Here is a 19,541-nt window from a genome sequence, read left to right as displayed (position 1 = left end):
GAACTCTAACTATCTGCAAGCATTTGCAAATGTAGACCTGTGCAGTTCTGAAACATTCACACACTATCGTATGGGTCTGGTTATTGTAACTACATTGTATAGTATAGTATATAAGCTGATTGTATCCCAACACTGTAGAAATAACAATTGTTGACAGATATATTTTCTTCTAATTTGGGATTTGCTTCAAACATTTGCCTGCTGGGGCATATTTTCAAAGAGTTATGCATGATTAAGCTCTATGACAGCCGTTTTATTGGACATTTGACCATGTTCATTTATAAAAGCTAAATGTTGTAATTATCCTATTACATAAACTAAACAGAAAGTTGGGGGGAGGGTCAAAAAAAAAAAAAAGTCTCTTGCTGTAATCTGAAACATACCGAGTCCCCAGAGTGTTTGATCATAATATACTTCTATATAAAACTAACTTACTTTATTTTATATTACTTATGTTACTTTCAATGTTGCATTAAGTTATTGATTTTTGCTTGCGTTTCTTGGGATCTGCATCCTCACAAATTTCTTGAAAATATGACTTATTTTTGCTCAAGAACCTAAAGATAAATTAAGCATGCAGAGCTCAAGCACCCATAGTTGAAAAATTTAGCTGCAAAATTCTATATAAAGGCTAAGTGGTCTTCTTACTGTTGATTGTTGTAAGTATTTACTTGCCAGTCATCCCTGTGGCATCTAGGTGTTTTCTCAGGATTAAGTTGAAGCAGTCTTTCCAGTGTCTTTTTTTTTTTTTTTTTTAATTCTTTCGGGAATTTTGAGATTTATTGTAGGTTTAGGGAGCAATCAATTGGTACAAGGTATATATGCATATTGAAAACAATTAGGAATATAATATCAATGCAATGCAATGAATTTACCAGAAGAGCCACTAGGGACTTCCAGGAAAAGTGTACTCACATCAACTCATTTATGTTTAGAAACCAAGTATATGGGTATCAAGGTTGGAATGGTCTGCTTCTATGCCTTCAAGGTGTTGAAGATATTTTTGAACTCTTGTTATCAGATATAGTGTGCAGTGACTGGAAGAGGATCTCATGGTGGGTTAGCCTGGGCCCACCCCGCTGCTCACTCACTACCTCCGTGTGATGGGGGTGAAAAATAAGATGAGAAAACTCATGGCTCAAGATAGAGACAGGGAGATTGCTTACCAATTACTGTAATGGACAAAACAGACTCACCTTGTGGAAAATTAATTTATTGCCATTTAAAATAGATAGATAAACAAAAAGGCAAACACTAAAGCAACAACTTTCCTTCCCCCTCTCCCAGGCTCAACAACATTCCTTCACTCCTATCCAACTTTCTTCTTATTCCTTCTTCTTATTCCTTCACTTCTATCCAACCCCAGTGGTGAAGGGGGATGAGAGGTTATGGTCAGTCCATAACTGCTGCTCTTTCCTCTTCACACTGCTCTGGCAGAGGCTCTCCACAGGCTGCAGCTGCCATTATGAAATATCCATCTGCTCCAGCACGGAGTCCTCCAAGGACTGCAGTGCTCCTGCAGGTGGAGACCTGCCCCACTGTGGCGCACCTCCACCTCCTGCTTCCTCTGAGCTTGGTGTTCCCTCATGTTTTCCTCTTCTTCCACTCCTCTTCTGCAGCTCCCCCACTACTGAAACCCTTACACCTACACCCAATACAGGTAGTAATGCCAAGCACAGTAACAAAATTAAGTTGCGCCAGGGGAGGTTTAGGTTGGATATCAGGAAGAACTTCTTTACTGAAAGGGTTGTTAGGCATTGGAATAGGCTGCCCAGGGAAGTGGTTGAGTCACCATCCCTGGAGGTCTTTAAAAGACGTTTAGATGTAGAGCTCAGTGATATGGTCTAGTGGAGGACTTGTTAGTGTTAGGTCAGAGGTTGGACTCGGTGATCTCGAAGCTCTCTTCCAACCTAGATGATTCTGTGATTCTCTGAAAGTTGGCACCCTCAGAAGCCTGTGCCCATTTTGAAACAGTCTTCTGAAGTCCAAATGACTGCTGAATCTGTCTCACAAGCTGCTGTGAAAAAAAATGGGAATAAAACCCACTATATTTTAATGTGTAGTTCTTCTCATAATCTAAACAGATAAAATTCACTTAGGTTCTTAGGTAAGGGTTCCTGTAAAAGCAAATGCAATGCTAATAAAAATTCATTTTTCACATAGTCTGAATAGAAAATAAAATTGTCATGTGTTTCTGATTGAAAGACATTGCTAAATTCTTCTCAACTTCTAAGGTGTATTTAAATTAGAGTTTTTCTGTCCCTTGAAGAGCATTGGTTTAGGTAAATGTAGCTGATCTTGGGTGACGCCTCCTACAGAAATGGTTGTCTGAGAATATAAGAAATCACAGAATCACAGAATTGTAGGGGTTGGAAGGGACCTCGAAAGATCATCGGGTCCAACCCCCCTGCCAAAGCAGGTTCCTTAGAGCAGGTTGCCCAGGTAGGCGTCCAGATGGGCCTTGAACATCTCCAGAGAAGGAGACTCCACAACCTCCCTGGGCAGCCTGTTCCAGTGCTAAATGGAGGTTCTATCAGTCCCCAGTCAAATATACTGGTTTTCTAAACTAATTTCATCACTAAGAGGTATCCAGAAATATCAGAATTTTAAAAGCCTTACTGAAAAACACAGATACTTTTTGTAAAATGAAGCTATACCTGCTGTTATTCCACAATATGTTTCTCCCTTCTCTGTTACCACATTCAGATAGCATATCTTCATTCTTAGGCTCTCATAAACATCCTTTAGAAAACCCACAACATCTAACTTTATTCTTATACTGGCGCTACATAAAGTGATCTTACCTTTCAGGTTACAGTTTGTCTTTTTCATGTGTTACTCTGGTATCCTGAAATGTTTTGGCTTTTCATTTCATCAGTCAAACCATTTGTTTTTTCACTGTACATTTGTTGAATGAGCGATATTGTAATGAGTAAAACTGGTTCGTTGCTTGTCAAATGAATGGAATGAAAGTTCAGTAGGATAAGACCTCCAAAGAGAAATGTACAATCGCTGCCTAGGCTATCAAATCCAATGTTGTATTCAACATTGCAGGAACAGTTTTTCAGTTTCCCACAGTAAGTTCACCAAGATACTAAGTTGGCTTTGGAGAAAAAAAAAAGGTGGGGGGGGGGGGGAGGAGAAAGAGGAAGAAAATATTATATCAGAAGAAAAAAATTACGTGGCATTCAAGAAGCTGCTTACATCATTGACTCTACCACACTTTTGTTGAAATTTTGCTTTTAGAAGACTATTTCTTAAGCCTAAGAACTCTCACATAACATGTCAGTTTTAGGATCTTTAAAGTAGCATCTCTTTCATTCCCCTGTTGTTATACAGGGTAGTTTTATTTGTGTGAGTTTATTTGTGTGAGGTAGTTTATTTGTGTGAGCAATGGAATGGCTCCTGTTTAATGCTGAGGTAGAGCAGAACAACTTTCCTTTAAAAGTTCAGCTTTGGAAAGTCAGAAAAATGTACTGAAGCTACTCAGTTATTATGAGATTCTTCGTCATAAAGTTTGCTTCTCCAAATAATGTTGTCATTAACAGAGGCATCCTTGAGAAGGCTGACCTGTCACTTTAAACTAAGATCGCTATTACCTGTTGTTATGGTTGGGGGCAGAAATTTGGGCACTGGTATTGACAGCTCTGAAGGTCTCAGCCTTCCAAATGAAATCATTTAAATACAGAAACAAAATGGGAAGATTCTTCGTGAGATCTTTCATAATATAGTTCTAATATTTAAAGCAAATGTTCTCAGGGATCCAACCTGCATTGAGAAATGGCATAAACCTCTCAAGTCAGAGATTTTATATTTAAAAGAAGAGCAAGATACAATATTTCAGAAGTTATCCCGAGGTCCAGATGTAATGAAATGAGGTGGATTTCTCCATCCCCAATTTGTTCTTGATATAGAAGGGGTCAATTTAGTAGAGCATAACTTGCATTCCAGCTTCCCAAAGCACTCAAAGAAAAATGCATCTTCTCTTTTTAATCAGACTTATGAATAGATAGGGATGTTTTTATATGCATTTGGAAGTCTCTTACCCTGTGAGTTGGCCCATTCACTGTGATTTTTCTTGGAATATAGTACTACCCAGGGTACCTATGCATATCATAGCCTCTGCCATCATTTTTAATAAGTAGCTTATCTCTGTGATGCAACTAAAAGCAATCCTGAGTGTCTCCAGGGTTTGTTGTAATTAAATTTTATTGTTGTATTTGAAAATGTACAGTTTTTGAAAACTGGAGCAAGAAAAATGGAAAGGAGATTCTAGGAGATGATAGTCTGATTTTTAGCAGGCTTTAACCCTTTGTAGTTTACTTACAAGCTTGCTTATGATCCCAAATAACTGTTCCTATATGCTACGGAAGCCTTAAACTATAGCCGCCAGTGTATTTTATTATCTGATGTCAGATAACCATGCAAAGTTTATTATTTATACCTACCATCAGATCCTGCAGGATCATAGGTGCAGTAATTTGTGGGTGCCTAAAAAGACAGCCTTTTCTGAAAGTCCTATGATCTGGCTGCTGCCACTTTCTTCTCCAAGTACTTACAGCTAGTAACACTGGTTACTCCAAGTCCCACTGATGGCCATGAAACGGTGTAGAGGAAGGCAAAGTTCACGAACTTCTAGTTTGTGCAATAAAGAAATTTCACTGTTTTGAACAGCCGACTAAGTAGTTTATCTGTTCCGTTATCTGGCATTACACTGCTGTGCTCAGGCAACATCACCCAAGTCACTGAGGAGTGCATTCACCTACATTTGGGCTCACACCTTGTGCAGTCAGTGCAATTGCCTACACTCTACATTCAGGGACTGAGCTTTGCCTTGGTCATTGCACCCATCTCTGCTCTTTTCAAATCTCATCAAGACTGCTAATCAAACAGTCATTACAGTTTTCCCCTTTGTACTTTATTCCTGCTTGGTTTTCTTGCCATGGAGTGAAGGCTGGTTTTGGAGATACATATAGCATTTTTTTCCAAATCAAAATATTTTCTCCAACAAAGTCATCTTTTCTGTCTAGAGTTGCTACTAATCTTTATTTAGGTATTTACTTTACAATTTCTAGAGGGATTAGATGTGCCCAAGGCACCCCTTTAGGCAACACTTTATATCAAGGTTCCATTTATAAATACTTCATGAAGGGGTAATGAATGATTAATAGATGTTTTAATGTATGACCAATCAATTGTTGTAGATTTCATAATGTCCAACAGACAAGTAGGTTTCTTATAAGCATGCATTATAACCATATCTGACATCTTCTACTGATGGGCTTCTAAACATCTATAACATACACACTACTCATATCTGTAACATGCTTAAAACATCTACTAATCGCTGATTAATTTTTTATAGCCTATTTTGAAGCAGAGCTTGTCTTAGAGCACATCCCTCACTGGTGTCTGTGACTCCATTTCTGTAGGATTGTAAATTTTCTTTTCTTTTCATGTTAAGACTCAGAAATTCTTTTAATTTGAACTCAAATGTCAAGTTTTCCTGAGTTAGCTTGTGCATTTTCACATCAGCCTAAGAAAAAGAGCCTTTGCTGTCCCCATACTTTTTTCCCCATCAAACTTCTGTCTACTTTACTCCACTAATGTGCATTTGCAAGCTCTGATAAAATGCAACGATTCTCAGGGAGCAAACCCACTCTTAGCTATATTTTCAGCCTGTTGAATTCAGTTTCTCTGATTGATCTCAGGGGTGATGGCTCCCAGCATTTTTGTTTGTTTTTTGGTCATCCCCGTGTACTTGGTTCAAAATTCTCAGAAAAGGATGGGGAAATATAAACTTTACAATGATCCAGTAAATGAGCCATTTCCCAGAGGATGTTTCATTCTGACAGGGGAGTACACCTTTCACATCTGATAAACCCAAGTGCTGATATGAGTGTACCTCCATGGTATTCCCAGCACCACCTGAATGGTTTTCACTAAGGTGAAAGCCATGAGTGTGCTCTGTGCTTTATATATAACACTCAGGTAGAAGAGACTAAGAGGGCATTACAGCTCACTTTCTTAAAACTTCTGTCAGTCTTGCAATTAATCATTTGCAGTTGAGAAACAGTAAGTTGCTTAGTATCTTTCTCATAGATTTTGCAAATGGAAATAGACATTTTTGAATTTGTAGCTGGTTTATATTGAACTTTATCACAGGGTTGAGTGCCATGCTGCAATTTACCTAGACATTGAGACAAGATCTTTAGTTATATAAATTAAAAGGAAATGTTTCTATTTTGTTGTTGTTCTTGTTTTTCATTTCTGGGGTCATTGGTTAGTCTCTGTTTTGAATATTAGCAGGCAAATATACCACTCCCCTTCAAATCAAATGCTAATTTTTCAGTGATTGCTGTTAACAGCAGGATTAAGCTGCTACACTTGTAGCATTAGAATGTTGAATCTAAAGGAATACAGTAGGCATAACTCAAGAAAAGTTGGAAAAAATGTACAAAAATAAAAGAGAGTTTTATTCTTCAATATCAACATGGAAAGTCTTTTTTTTTTAAAGCATTAATTGTCAAAGAGACAAAAACATCATAACATCTCAAAATTGCTCAATCATTTTAAGTACACAGGTTTTTATTTCCCCATGTAAGCACAATCACCTTTATGTTAACCAGTTAGCACTCTATGTTTCTGTGTTTATCAGAGGTTTCACCATGATCTTTTCTTTCTTTTTTCAGCTGGTTAATAATCCACTAGCAAGTCAAGCAGCAGCGGCTGCAGCAGCAGCAGCCATGGGCTCAATAGCAAGCTCCCAGGCCTTTGGCAATGCCCTCTCCAGTCTTCAGGGGGTCACAGGTCAACTCGTCACTAATGCACAAGGACAGGTGAGTAGAAGATGGAGAAAACAGTGAATTCTGATGGCAGGCTGATCTTGGGGGGGAAAAATGAATTCCGCTTGTATGACAGCATATAAAAGTACACATATTGAAGATAAATAAATATTAATTTACTAGACAAGGTAAGAAATGGAAAGTCTAAGAACTGGAAAGAAGTTAGGAGCTGTTAGAAAAAGCTTTTTCAAAACAGAAAAGGATTAGTTTTGTTTGTTTGTTTTTAAATCCAGCCTTCAGAAAACATCATAATAGTGCAATAATACGGTTATTTAAAAGTCCAGTAACCTTGTGATTCTTAACAAATATACCAGCTTTCTTCTTCTATTTATATAGGCCTAATGACAGACAGGTATTAAATATTTTCAGTAAAGGAACACCAATTAAATTGTAATGAGGTATCCATGATGGATTTAACTGGGCGGTTTACTTGTTTGCTGGTTAATTAAATTAAACAATTTGCAATGAATATGCCAGTCTGTAATGCAAATTTAGGAGAAACTTTTGTTCTAGAATTTTTCAAACAGAAATTTGAACAAGGTTTATAGTGTATCTAAAAGATAAATTGTGCATATTGTGTAAGTACTGTGTAAAAGTGTGTACCACCTGCATTTGGGAGGTGTTTATTTGTTATGAAGTATTTCAGTTTTGGTCTTAATATGTTGCAGAAAAATATGCATCTGAATTCATATAAGTAAATAACTCCATTGATGTAACGTTCTTAAGTAGCTTTCATATTGTGGCCACTGTCATTCTTTATTCTAGTTACCAGAAATTAAATTAACACAAACACTTTTTTCACGTAAAGACACTGTAACAGATCTATGAATATAACTTACAACTGGAGCAGGTAACTGAGTAATTTGTATGTCATTATTCTATATCTTACAAATTAGATGTACAGTAATATCAGCAGTGTTTATGTGGATGTTAGGCCCTGTAAACATTTATTGCAATGATGCAGCTTGCATAATATGTGAAAGATTAGTAGTTTCTACTCTCACTGTTTACTGTGGGGGGAAAAAAAGCATGAAGAATATGTTTTTTCCAATAATTTTCTATCATCATGCTATTTAATTGGAACAGAGGCTACATTTTCTGTTTTGGCCCACTAAAAATAAAAGACAGTATGTTATAATCCACCCTCTTTTTTGACATAATACATAAACGAAGATGCATCCTGAGCTTCACTATCCCCTTCCAAGTCCCAGGAAAAAAAAAATGCTGACCTTGTTATATTTACTGGGTGGGTGCAGAATTGTTCCATCACTACCCCGAGGGTTGAACGATGGAGCTTGTCAAAGTGAGGCCTTATCTAATGAATCATCTTATCGCAGGTGCACACCACACATATTAAAGGAGGATTGTATGAACAATGTGCCCTCTACAATAACCTTTCAATGTCTACTTTAACCCTTGTTTCAATCCCTTTTCATCAAAGGATCATTTTATGCAGCCAGCTTTAAATGGAGGCTCTCAAAAGCCTATTAAGATTTCTGGAGGGATGGGGTATTGGTTTGGAAGAAAAGTTGGTTATAATGCCTATAACTCATAGTCAGATCAGCTCCAACCCAGAAGCCTGCTTGTCTCTGTCTGTGCTCCAGAAGTGGTTCACAATCACCACTCATATGAGGCACTTGGCACCAACGTTCATTGTAAGAGCTAAAGATACAAACCCAGACTAGCAGTTCAGCAGTTTCTCCTTTATATGTTCTCCACAGAAAACATAAAGTATGGACACTCATTGTATGTTTAAAAAAAAAAATCCTACATGAAATCAAGTTACAAATTCAGTCAGACCAAGTCTTGTTTATTCCACACATAACATGAAGTCCTGTAATTCCACAGGTTGCAGATAAAGAGAAGAGAAAGGAAGAATCTTCCCCTGTCGTAGGATAAAATTACAGAATCTGTCTGCCTAGCTCTTTTTAAAAAGGGGTTATCTTTTTATAACTTGTTTTTACAAACGTTCCTTGACTTATAATCAGTACTGGAAACCTCACTGCAATATATATAAATATTAACTGTGCAACATAACACCCATTCTTACAATATTCAGCATAAAGCCATATTTTTTAGAGCACACTTCTGAAACTGTCTACAAAACACATTCCAGAAATTAAATTACATTCCCTACAAATGAAAAAAAAACAAACAAGAAAAAAAAAACTTAGCAACTAATCAAGAACTGAAAGGTACGTTTCTTCAAAATTGGGAGTGTAAGTGAATAGTAACTTGGGATGCCTCCATTTCTTAATGATCTACTAGGACTCGTTAAGGAGTTGTATTTCCATGATATGTTAAGAATCTGCCATTTGAAAATTGCCTCCTTCAAAGTATCACAAATGTGTCACCCAGAAATCCCTCTTGAAAATAAAAGGCTGGATGACTTACCAGACTGTTTCTATGTGCAATCTTTGTCGTTATACGCTGCTCCTTCTATAGGAAGTCAGGGCTTGTAAATGTCCATCTATCTGGCTAAATATATGGTGATCAGTAATCCCAGGAGACATGAAGCTGTAGGTCAAATCCAAGATCCTCTGGCAAATTTAGGGAAATGATCTTTTAAATGACATATGGCATGGCCTTAATTCTTAGTAGTCTAGGAGTCCTTACAATCCAAATAGCAAAATTATATATGTTAACAAATATTTGTATAGCATATTATTAATTTAATTATTGATTTCACAATGAAGGTATGATTTTTTTTCCCTTTGAATGGCAATATGAACTGTAATACCGGAGCTCCCCAAGACCACTGTAGCAAAGAGATCTAATACATTGGAATAATATGTCTAGATCACCTGATTAATTTGATATAGTACAGGTAGAGGACTCTAAATCAAATTTTCATTTTCAGAGGCATATTATGAAGAGCTATTGGCCCATGTAACGCTGCTTACATTCTGTTTGCCCTCAGCACTTTCCAGGAAGCGTTTGCAGGACTGGACCTCTATATCTTAAATTTAAAGGCAAGGGTAGCAGAAATGCTCTATTCTACCCTGTCAGTTGATACACACTGATTTCAAAGTGAGGCTGTCCACCCGCTCAGCTTCAGCCTGCCCTTATAGTAGGATCCCAGTTCCATTTCTGCACTTGGCTTCTTTAGAGATATAGGAACCAGAAACTCCTCTTTTTCTTTTTTTCTCTGCAAATCAAAGAAAATATTAAGAGGTTTTAGTGTTTTTACTGTCTATTAAGTACATGACATGTTTACTTTAGCTGTTCTTTTTAGCTTCTGTATAAGGAGATGAACTGCAAAAATATGGAAACATGGCTGATGCTTCTGGTTTCTGTAAATGCTACCTGCCAGCAAGTTTACTATTTGACTAAAACATGGAACTAAATTGTCATTAGTCACAATCATGTAAGTCTCTTGATATCAGCAGAATCAAATACATTTTAACCAAGGCTGAGTAAGTTCAATTTCATTTTTAGAAACATGTGAGTTTTTTATTAGGGAAAAAACATAATCCTAATTCAGCAATTACGAAGTACCAATTTTAACATAAAGACTAAAAAAAATAGCATGATAAGAGCTGTTGGCATTATGAATTGTCTTGTGGTTAAATAGAAGAATATATTGTATTTTCTGGTAGGTTAATAGGAAAGCAGTATATGTATGGTGTAATTGTATAGCGCATACTTTAACTGAACAGAGAATTTAACAGGGATGATATCAATATAATCTAAGAATGCCCTTGAAGGAACTCAGCCTTCATTGTGCCCATGGCTTACTACTTAGGTATGAAAACCTTCTGTGTATGAAAATCCTTGGACACAGCTCCCCCCTAGCAATTAACAAAAATAACTAATTTTTGAGAGTTGTAATCGACAAGTAGCTCAGAAAAGTAAATGGAGAGAGGGGTGTTGTTGGTCCAATTAGATAATAGGAGTACTTTGGTTCTCATTATTCTGATGAGAGGGTACACATTTGCTCTTTGAGCTTCTTGATGGTAAATGGTGCTAATGAGGCCTGATGGATTCCCTGCTCATAACAAGCCTCTCAGCAGTGCGAGTGATTACAATGGAGATAGATTTGATGGGATGCGCTCCCGTTTGTAGTGTCTCAGCTGCTGACACTCTGCGACATAATCAGGTCACAGAGCCGGTCACAGCCATCAGCAAAAGCCATAGCTCTATCCCTCATTATTAAAGTGTATTATCCAGTTCCAGGCCTTCACAATACTGCCAAGGGCCTTTTCTTCTTCTTCTTCTTTTTTTTTTTTTTTTTTTTTTTTTTTGTTAAGCATCAGTTCTCAAACACAAGGGTTAATAAAATGATCAGCTAAAGAACTAGTAAATTAAAGAAATGGAAATAAAGCGCCTCCTTTCAAATCAGTTGAATGATCACAATTAAATAAGCAGGGAATTTCTCATCACCACATACTCTACTGTACAATGTAATATGTCATGTGCAATAAAAACAAGGAATAGGATTCTGAAAAATAGCGTCGTCCTCATTGTGGACTGGCTTGGAAAGCACTAAAGTATCTCTCGTTCAGAAGGGAAATTCTGTCTTGCCAACTATTACATATGTACATGTAGATAATGTTACTTTCACAATTTCTGTAACTTTTTTTTTTTTCATGGTAAGAATTACCTACAAACTGAATTTATAGTCCTAATTGTAGCAGTTGTCTTGTCTTAGTTACAGTGGTTGAGGCCACAATCTGGAAAATATATGACAGGCCATGGTGCTAGGAGCAATCCATTCCCACAGACAAGGCCATTGCCTTCTTTTGAATTACAAAAAAAGGCTAATTACAAAATCGTGTGGTAAATGGTGATTTTAGCTTTTTTTCTTTTATTCTGATGATGCTAAGGTGGGTCTATCTCACCTCCAATACAAAATATTTTTTAAATCTGAAGTAGGATTTTAATCCAATTTAGTTAAGCTGATGAGAAAAAAACAGTGGAGACTGATTTGAGATGATTTTTTTTTAAGTTCTTGTTTCAGTTTTATTTCAGCTGATTATGAGCAGGTTTCACCCAAAATCAAAGTAACATATTCTAATATTGAAATTTATACCTTTACAGGAATTTACATTGTTTCTGTTAAATCACTTTGAAGTACATATTCAATGACAATAGTATAATTTTGTGTATGCATACAACCAAAGGAATGAACACATTGCTTCTCTTACCTTGTTGTTATACATCGCTTTTTTTTTTTTTTTTTTACCCTGTTGTTCAACTCTACAATTGTTCTTCCTTTTTGTTGCTGGTAGAGTATACTATGACAAGCAAAAGAGTATATGAATATGAAAAGCTACTTCTAAAACTTCCAGTGTTCTTGAACCACAGATGCAAGAATCTCTTGACAGCAGCAAGTCAATATAAAGAGCTATGCAAAGTAGTGTAAACAACAGTACAATATTAGTAGTCCCCTCCAAGAAGCTAGGTTATAGACAGACATGTGACCTAGTCTTTATTTTACGCTAACCAACTAAATTGGCAGCTCTCAATGGGAATGCAAGGTGGGACTCCCTATAGGACTTAAAGTAGGATGATGTTTGATTTTGGTTTTGTTTTTCAATTCCCTCCAGAAGTTCTAGGAGGCCCAACGCCGTGTAATGAGTAACGCTTCCCAAAGTCTTTCTGAATATTTTCAATTCATACTATTCTCCAGGTGTGCTATGTCCATCAGCCTTTTCTCTTAATTGTTATGGCTACATCTGTTTCAGCTACACAACTGTAATACATGTTAAGCACTAATATTTTAGCTCTCACAATATCTAACAGTACTCACAAAAAGCTAAACAATAATTGCTTAAATGGTGGCTACTAACAATGTCTTCCCAAAGCGAAGATTGACAGAAATCTGAATAGGTGGTATCAGATTGGTATGTATTAAGGAAATTTCATGACAAGCCTGAGATAATAAAAGAGGCGATTTTGAGGGAATGGCTAGAGAGGGGGATTACAATACTAGGATTTAAGAACATTTATTGGGAAACCCATTGCCAGGAGAATCTGTTTTGACAGACCTTCATATTAATTTATTACATTTCTGCTGGGTGGAGTCTTATTCTCTGTTTTTACCCTCAGAGTTTCATGGAGATGAATACGTGTAGCTTGGCTGTTTGCAGGAAGAAAAGGGCACATATTATGAGCAAAGATCAGTTGTAAGGAAAGATTTTTTTTTCCATTGGTTTCCTCTCCCCACAGCTAAACATCAAGGAGGCTGTTTGTTTAATTACCTCCCATGTGAATTTGAATCAAAAGACAAATAATTCTTTTAACATACTTCTGCTGACTGTGTCTTTATTTTACAGTAGAGTTTGTCTAACCTCAGTTTTAGCCACAGCGGCATAAATATAAAAATCTATGAACCAAAGTCTCAGGTAATGCAACTTGGTAATATCACTGAAATAGACAGGTACAGAGAGTAAGGCAAGAGCCAGCTCAGTGATCACTAATAAACTTTGGATATCCACATTTTTAAAAACAGTTGTGGAATTTAGAACAGTTACCATCTGCAATGTGGAAAAGTAATACTCAATTAATCCCTCATAACAAAAAGAAGTTCTGAACCATCGTGGTGCCACTATATTTAACGGAGGGAAACTAGCCTTCTCACAGGAAGGAAAAAAGGACAGTGAAAAAAAGAATCAGAAAATGATTGCAAAAATGTTGCAGAAACAGTATTATCAGCTCGTAACCTGCTTGGACGAAGCTCATAACCTGCTTGGACAAAGACTCCAGCTTTAAAGTAGAAACACCACCACTTTCCTCCAAAGCTGCAAAAGAAATTAATATTAGGATGAAGTAGTTCAGGCCAGCTGCTGAACTGAATTAAAAATTCTTGAAGTGGAGGAGATTACAATTCCCCCCCCTCCCCTTCCCCCCTCAAAAAAAGACACCAAGACAAGAGCTGATATGTTGCAAATAGGAACTGCAAGGGAAAGACCGTTATTTAAGAATAACATGGAACTTTTCCTTACTGCAAAACACATACTGGAGCCATACTGGATCACAGCTGAAGTCTCCAGTTAGATTTAACAAGGAAAGGATAATTGTGTATTGAAATCCCTACGAGCTTGACTCCCGTGTGAGTACCAAGCTTCACACTTCAGATCTGTAGTTGGCTTGCCTGGATCTCTGCCAAGGTTTTTGATCTCTGACATAAATTTTTTCAGAGGTGCCTACATCTTATTTTCAAAAGCAACTTATATACCTGTAGGAACCTAAGTTTCATTCAGTGTTATGAGTCTTAGTGCTTGAAGGCATGCCTACACACTGTAAGAGAGCATTGCAAGGAAGCTCCAAGAGACAGTACATTTATATATCACAGCCAGTGCCATATTAGCACAGATCCCAGAAACCAAAAGCCTTGGTGGTATGTGTTATGGCTGGACTAATTAATCCAGCTTCTCAATAACGTCATGTAGGATCTAGCTTATTAGTCACTAGCTCCAGAGTCTTGGTAGCATGCTGTGTTACATGGAGTAAAGATACTGTAGGAAGATGCAAAAGCCTGAAACGTATAGGTACTTTTGAAAATGTTATTCACTGAGCTAAATTAAATCTTTCCAGTCATGAATACTGCCCTTTTGTCAGCACCTTCTTAATTACTCTTGCATGGAGGAGAAAACCAGAGTAACTATTATTTTTGCTTCCCTACCATTTTCATGAAAGCTAACCAGTAACTAAAAGATGCACCTACCACGCCTGTAATCTGTTCAGCATCATGACGTGCTTATAAGCATGGTGACTTTTCATTATTATCACCACGGACACACATCACAGTCAATGAAGCCTCTCTGCTGTATGGAAGTTGTTACACTGTTCTTCTCACTGTATCTTATCACCTACTAGTAACACATTAAGAAACATTTTGTAGAGACAGGACAAGGGGCAATGGCCACAAAATGGAGCACAGGAAGTTCCGCACCAACATGCGAAAGAACTTCTTTGCAGTGAGGGTGACAGAGCACTGGAAGAGGCTGCCCAGGGAGGTTGTGGAGTCTCCTTCTCTGGAGATATTCAAGGCCCGTCTGGATGCCATCCTGGGCAACATGCTCTAGGGAACCTGCTTTGGAAGCAGGGTTGGACCCGATGATCTTTCGAGGTCCCTTCCAACCCCTACAATTCTGTGATTCTGTGATTCTGTGCTGACTAGTGATTGTCACAAATTGGTCTTCTCTGTCCAAGGAGAACCTTGTAGTATGGAGTTGTGTGTCTGATAAGGACATTTGGTTTTGTCTCATTTCATTAAAATTTTTTTTGTTTTGTTTCACTTTACTTTTAGTGTTTTGTTTTCATCTGTTTTTTAAAAATCTTCTTGAAGATTCATATTGCTTATATTTGCATTAGAGAAAGTAAAAGAAAACAGAAGTGTGCTTAGCTTTTGCAGCAGAATGTGTTGAAACCACAAGTGATAAACCAATGAACAGTACTTAGTTACTGCTGGAATTCATTCCAAGTACTTGACCAGCTTCTGAAAACAAATTTTACTATACACAGAGAAGGTTTTACCATTATTATTCCAGAAGATTGAATTTGGCAATTACAGTCTTTGTTAAGGAGCATTAGGTAACCGTTTAGAATCCTGGGAACCACAGCAAAGAGAAACTTGAAGGCAGAGAAAAAGTCTTCAAGTTCTTTAAAAAATTCCTTAATATGGCATGAACAAAGCAATGGATAAAGTTGATGCATGTAGATGGTGCCAAGAAATGTGCTTTCTGTATTGCTGGTGTTCCCCAAGCAGTGTAAGTTTTATGCTCAGGAATATTGTTTTACTATTGCATGCTTTCAGGAGTTGACAAATTTCAGAACAATTTGAGGCGATATCATCATGCAACCAGAAGTGATGGAAGTCCTGCTATATGAGAAATTAGCATTAGAATGGCACCCCAAGACTGGTCTTACTTTTGGCATTTCTCCTTTAGACTGTCCAAAGCTTCTTACAAGAGAGTGCTCTGAAAGTCACAGTCAAGGAAGGCTGTGGGTAAGCAGAGGAAATAGTGCATCAAATCTCAGTGTTTGTCTGAAATATCTTTCCAGATGTGCTACATCATTTCTGAAGAAGCAGATTATGTTTCTTTCATAACTTAATGCTTAATTTTATTTAGATTTTGTCTAATCTATCCTGTGTATGTCTTTTTTTTTTCCAGTGTCTGAATTTGACCTTCTATAACTTTCTCTTCAACTGGCATTGATATCAGGGTGGGGTGGGGTGTTTTTGCAAAAGGGAAAAAAAAAAAAACAGTTGGAGATGAGATCACTGTCAAAAGTAGAAGTTAATGTACAATGATAAATATTCAAGGTTCTTGACTTGCTGGTAGAGTTCTGCTGCTGTTTGAAGGAGGTTTGGAATTTCATAGAAGTCTCAAGTCTTCACGCACAAAAGAAAGTCATTGGGCTTTCTTGTTGGGCTTCAGTCTTGACACCTGGTTGTGAATGTCTTAGAGATACAGATGAAGAGAGGAAATCTGGGGTTCCCATAATTGCACAGCAGTCAGCATTTGTTTTGAAATCTGAAAGGATGAAAAGTCCAGATATTTTAGCAGTACCTTGTGAAGAATTTGAAAAAGAAAAAAAAAAATATTCCCTGAGCAGTCTTTGTAAAAAGAGAAGAAAAAAATTGCAGAAGCACTTGATTGACTCCTTTGATGGTGAGCCAACAACTAAGTTGTATTAATGTAGTGTTTGTAGTGATACCACCAGCCAGATGCAGACCAACAAGCTTCTACATGCAGACCACGGGCTCCAAAGTAGTACATTAAATGGGAGTTGTTCTGGAAGATGAAGAACTCTCTGTCTTCTGGTTTGAGTCTAGAGTATTGCTATGAACTGATGTCTTTTCATATGGGTTGCGTCTGTGAACAGTGACAGGGAAAGTTCAAGCAGAAAAAAAATCACAGTCCTAACCATGAATGGACACTAAATATATGTTACTAAAAGTACATCTCAGTTTGTCTGTCATTTCTCTTCAGAGACTGACAGTGTTAGGCTTCAGCATGTATGTATGCAAATGGCCCAGATATCAAAAAGAAAAAAAGGTCTTTGAAATATCTATGCCAATGTTATTAAATATATATGATTTTTAAAGTACCTTTTTCACTTAAACTTCCTTCTTCACACATTAATTAAATATTATCTCTAGGATAAGTATCTCTCATAGAAGATTAATGTATTCTTGTCACATAATAATGGAAGAGAATGACAGAATATCTTTCCTTAAGCACAAAAAAAAAAAGAATTTATTAATATAAAGAAAACACTCATACCCCTTGAGCAATTCTTTCTCAGCTTCAGAAGGAACCTTTCCTACTCTCCTCTCATGTATAGCTTTGTGCTAGAGATTCAAGGAAGCAATACATATATCCTGCCAGTTTAAAAATCAATCCACTTTTCAGGAGATAATTTAATATCAAGACATGATGTACCCAATATCCAAATATACATTCATTTTAATGTTTGATGCATCAAATACTCTGACATAGCTGGGTTTCAAAATAAATGGTTTGTTTCAGAGGTTGGATATGTCATATTAGCATCCACCCAGCAGATAAGAGAAAGAGAAATAGATCAGAGAGTGATCAGGACATCAGGGAGACAGTTTAGAGAGAGATGAGAGAGGCCAGGTACATCTTGTAATGTTTTAAAAAAAGCCAGCTAGCAAGAAAGAAAATGTATAAATAGGTCATTGCAACCCAGCTCAAAAAAGTTTAATTTTAACTTGTTAGTCATCATCTCCAGAGGCCTAATCCAGTCCCTTCATTGCAGGCTGTGCATTAAACTGAGTTATGACTTATTTGATAACATACATAGACAGACAGCCTTAAAGTGAAGGGAAGATGATATCAGACTGATACAGTGCACTAGCTTTGAGGTCGAACCAGCACCATTTGGAATGCTAAACTTTCCCCCTTCTCTCTCTCTAAGGCATTTCACATAGAGTAGATATAGACTATCCAGAAGAACAACAGTATTTATATCCTGGAGTACCTCTGTCATAACTGATCCACTGAAATGTGTCTCAGCTATCACACCTACTGTCCAGAGACAGTGAACCACCTATCTTTGCTCTCAAGTAAATACATTAATTAAAAAACAGAAGTTTTTTTATGTCCATTTTTGAAAGATACGCCTTTAGCTAAACCAGAAAGTTTAAGAATCTCTGGGTGCAGAGGGTAGATTAATCATAACATTCCCACCTTTGAATGATAACAGTATTTAATCGGCATTAGCAAGGAATGCTGCATTCTCTGTCACATCAGGGATTTTTTGCTACGACTACCAAGACAAAAACCTGCCTGCAACAGTTAATGACTAATTAGAAAAGGTAATATGTTGGTTTTTAAGTTTTCTTCACAAAGATCCAGAGAGAACAAGCTACCTGATACTTAGTTTAACAGATTCAGAAAAGTAAAGGAAACCCTGATAAGATTCTCTTCTATGAAACCTTTTGTGAAGTTCACAAGATTCAGAAAAACAAAGCAAACTCTTATAAGACTCTCTTCTATGAAACTGATTGACTGATTGAAAATGTTCTGCAATAGCAATCATAAACTTTTTTTTTTTTTGTCAATATATAATAGGGTATAGAGAGGAAGGACAGGACAAAATCTAGGCAACCTTTTTTGCCAGCTTCTCAAACAGTTAGGGTAATTATTTCAAATCTGAATGTTAGACAGCTGACCCAGAAATGTTGTTAGTAATATACAGAAGCATTGCTTGTTCAGCTATCGTAATGCTTCTGTTAATATAGGGATGAAGTTAGAGTTTTACTTACGTAGAATTCCTTACCAACAACATATTACATCCTGTATTTTGGAAATAAGGTGTCACTATTAGGTGTGCTACAACAAAATACTTTTTTTCTGAATACAGGTAGAAATATATATGTTAAATATTACTGAGCTGAGCTCAAATTCTCATAAGAAGATCCATCAATGGAAAAAGAAAAAAAGCATTTACCGAGGCAAGTTGCACCCTTGGCTCCCTCTTGCCTTTTATTTCTCCTTAAAATCATATGCAGTGAAAAGAGAGAGCAAACATGAATGATGCATGCCTGATTCACTAAATCATTATGGTCTCTGGCAATAGCACAAATGCAGAAATGTTTAAATCAGCTTTATACTACCCAACAAATGATGCAAACGGAGCCCTCAAAGAACACACAGTGAGGGGAGATAAATGAGCAACATGTCAAGAAGGCCATTTCTCACTGAGTTTGCATTGAACATGGAAATTTGACTTCCAAGAGATGGTTAGGGAATCTTTATAATAAATCTTCAGTCCACAGTCATCGCTATGTCCTCTTTTAAACTTACTTTTTAAGTGCTGTGTAAGTTATACCCTCCCCAGTGAAATGTGTCAAGATATTACCAGCCAAGTTGGTCATTTAAGTGAATCATCACTGTTTCCATGTCTGTGTTTGTACTAGACAGGGATGGTCGAACAGATTTAATTTTGTGCATATATTGAACAGTCTTTCAACCGGTGAGGTTCAACTTTTCAAAACCTTTTATTATTTAAGTATTAATTCACAAAGGGGGCGGGGGGGAGGGGGGGGAGTGGAGCATCTTTCTTGAAATAGCCTTTGTGATTTTTTGATTTTATTCCTCCTTTTTTGTACAGCTGAGATATTCAGATGTTCAATATAAAGACAACCCTTTTTTCCAAATGATTAAGAGGCTGCATATGAATATTAGAAATAGCTTTGGTGTTCAGCAAAGTCCTACA

General features: G+C 36.9%; 1 protein-coding gene across 3 annotated transcripts in view; it reads left to right on the top strand.

Annotated features, from left to right (window-relative positions):
- POU6F2 (POU class 6 homeobox 2) overlaps positions 1-19,541 on the top strand; it is a 331,845-nt gene that overhangs the window by 266,482 nt on the left and 45,822 nt on the right. For all 3 annotated transcript variants that reach the window (XM_080582231.1, XM_080582233.1, XM_080582232.1), the window contains exon 6: positions 6,693-6,839. In XM_080582231.1, coding sequence (XP_080438357.1) covers positions 6,693-6,839 — 147 coding nt within the window. The remainder of the gene's footprint in view (positions 1-6,692; positions 6,840-19,541) is intronic.

Source organism: Anser brachyrhynchus (genome assembly GCF_964034855.1).
Source record: "Anser brachyrhynchus genome assembly, chromosome: 2".
In the NCBI taxonomy this organism is placed as follows: Eukaryota; Metazoa; Chordata; class Aves; order Anseriformes; family Anatidae; genus Anser; species Anser brachyrhynchus.
The sequence above is the reverse complement of the archived record's forward strand: the minus strand, read 5'-3'. Positions and strand labels throughout refer to the sequence as shown.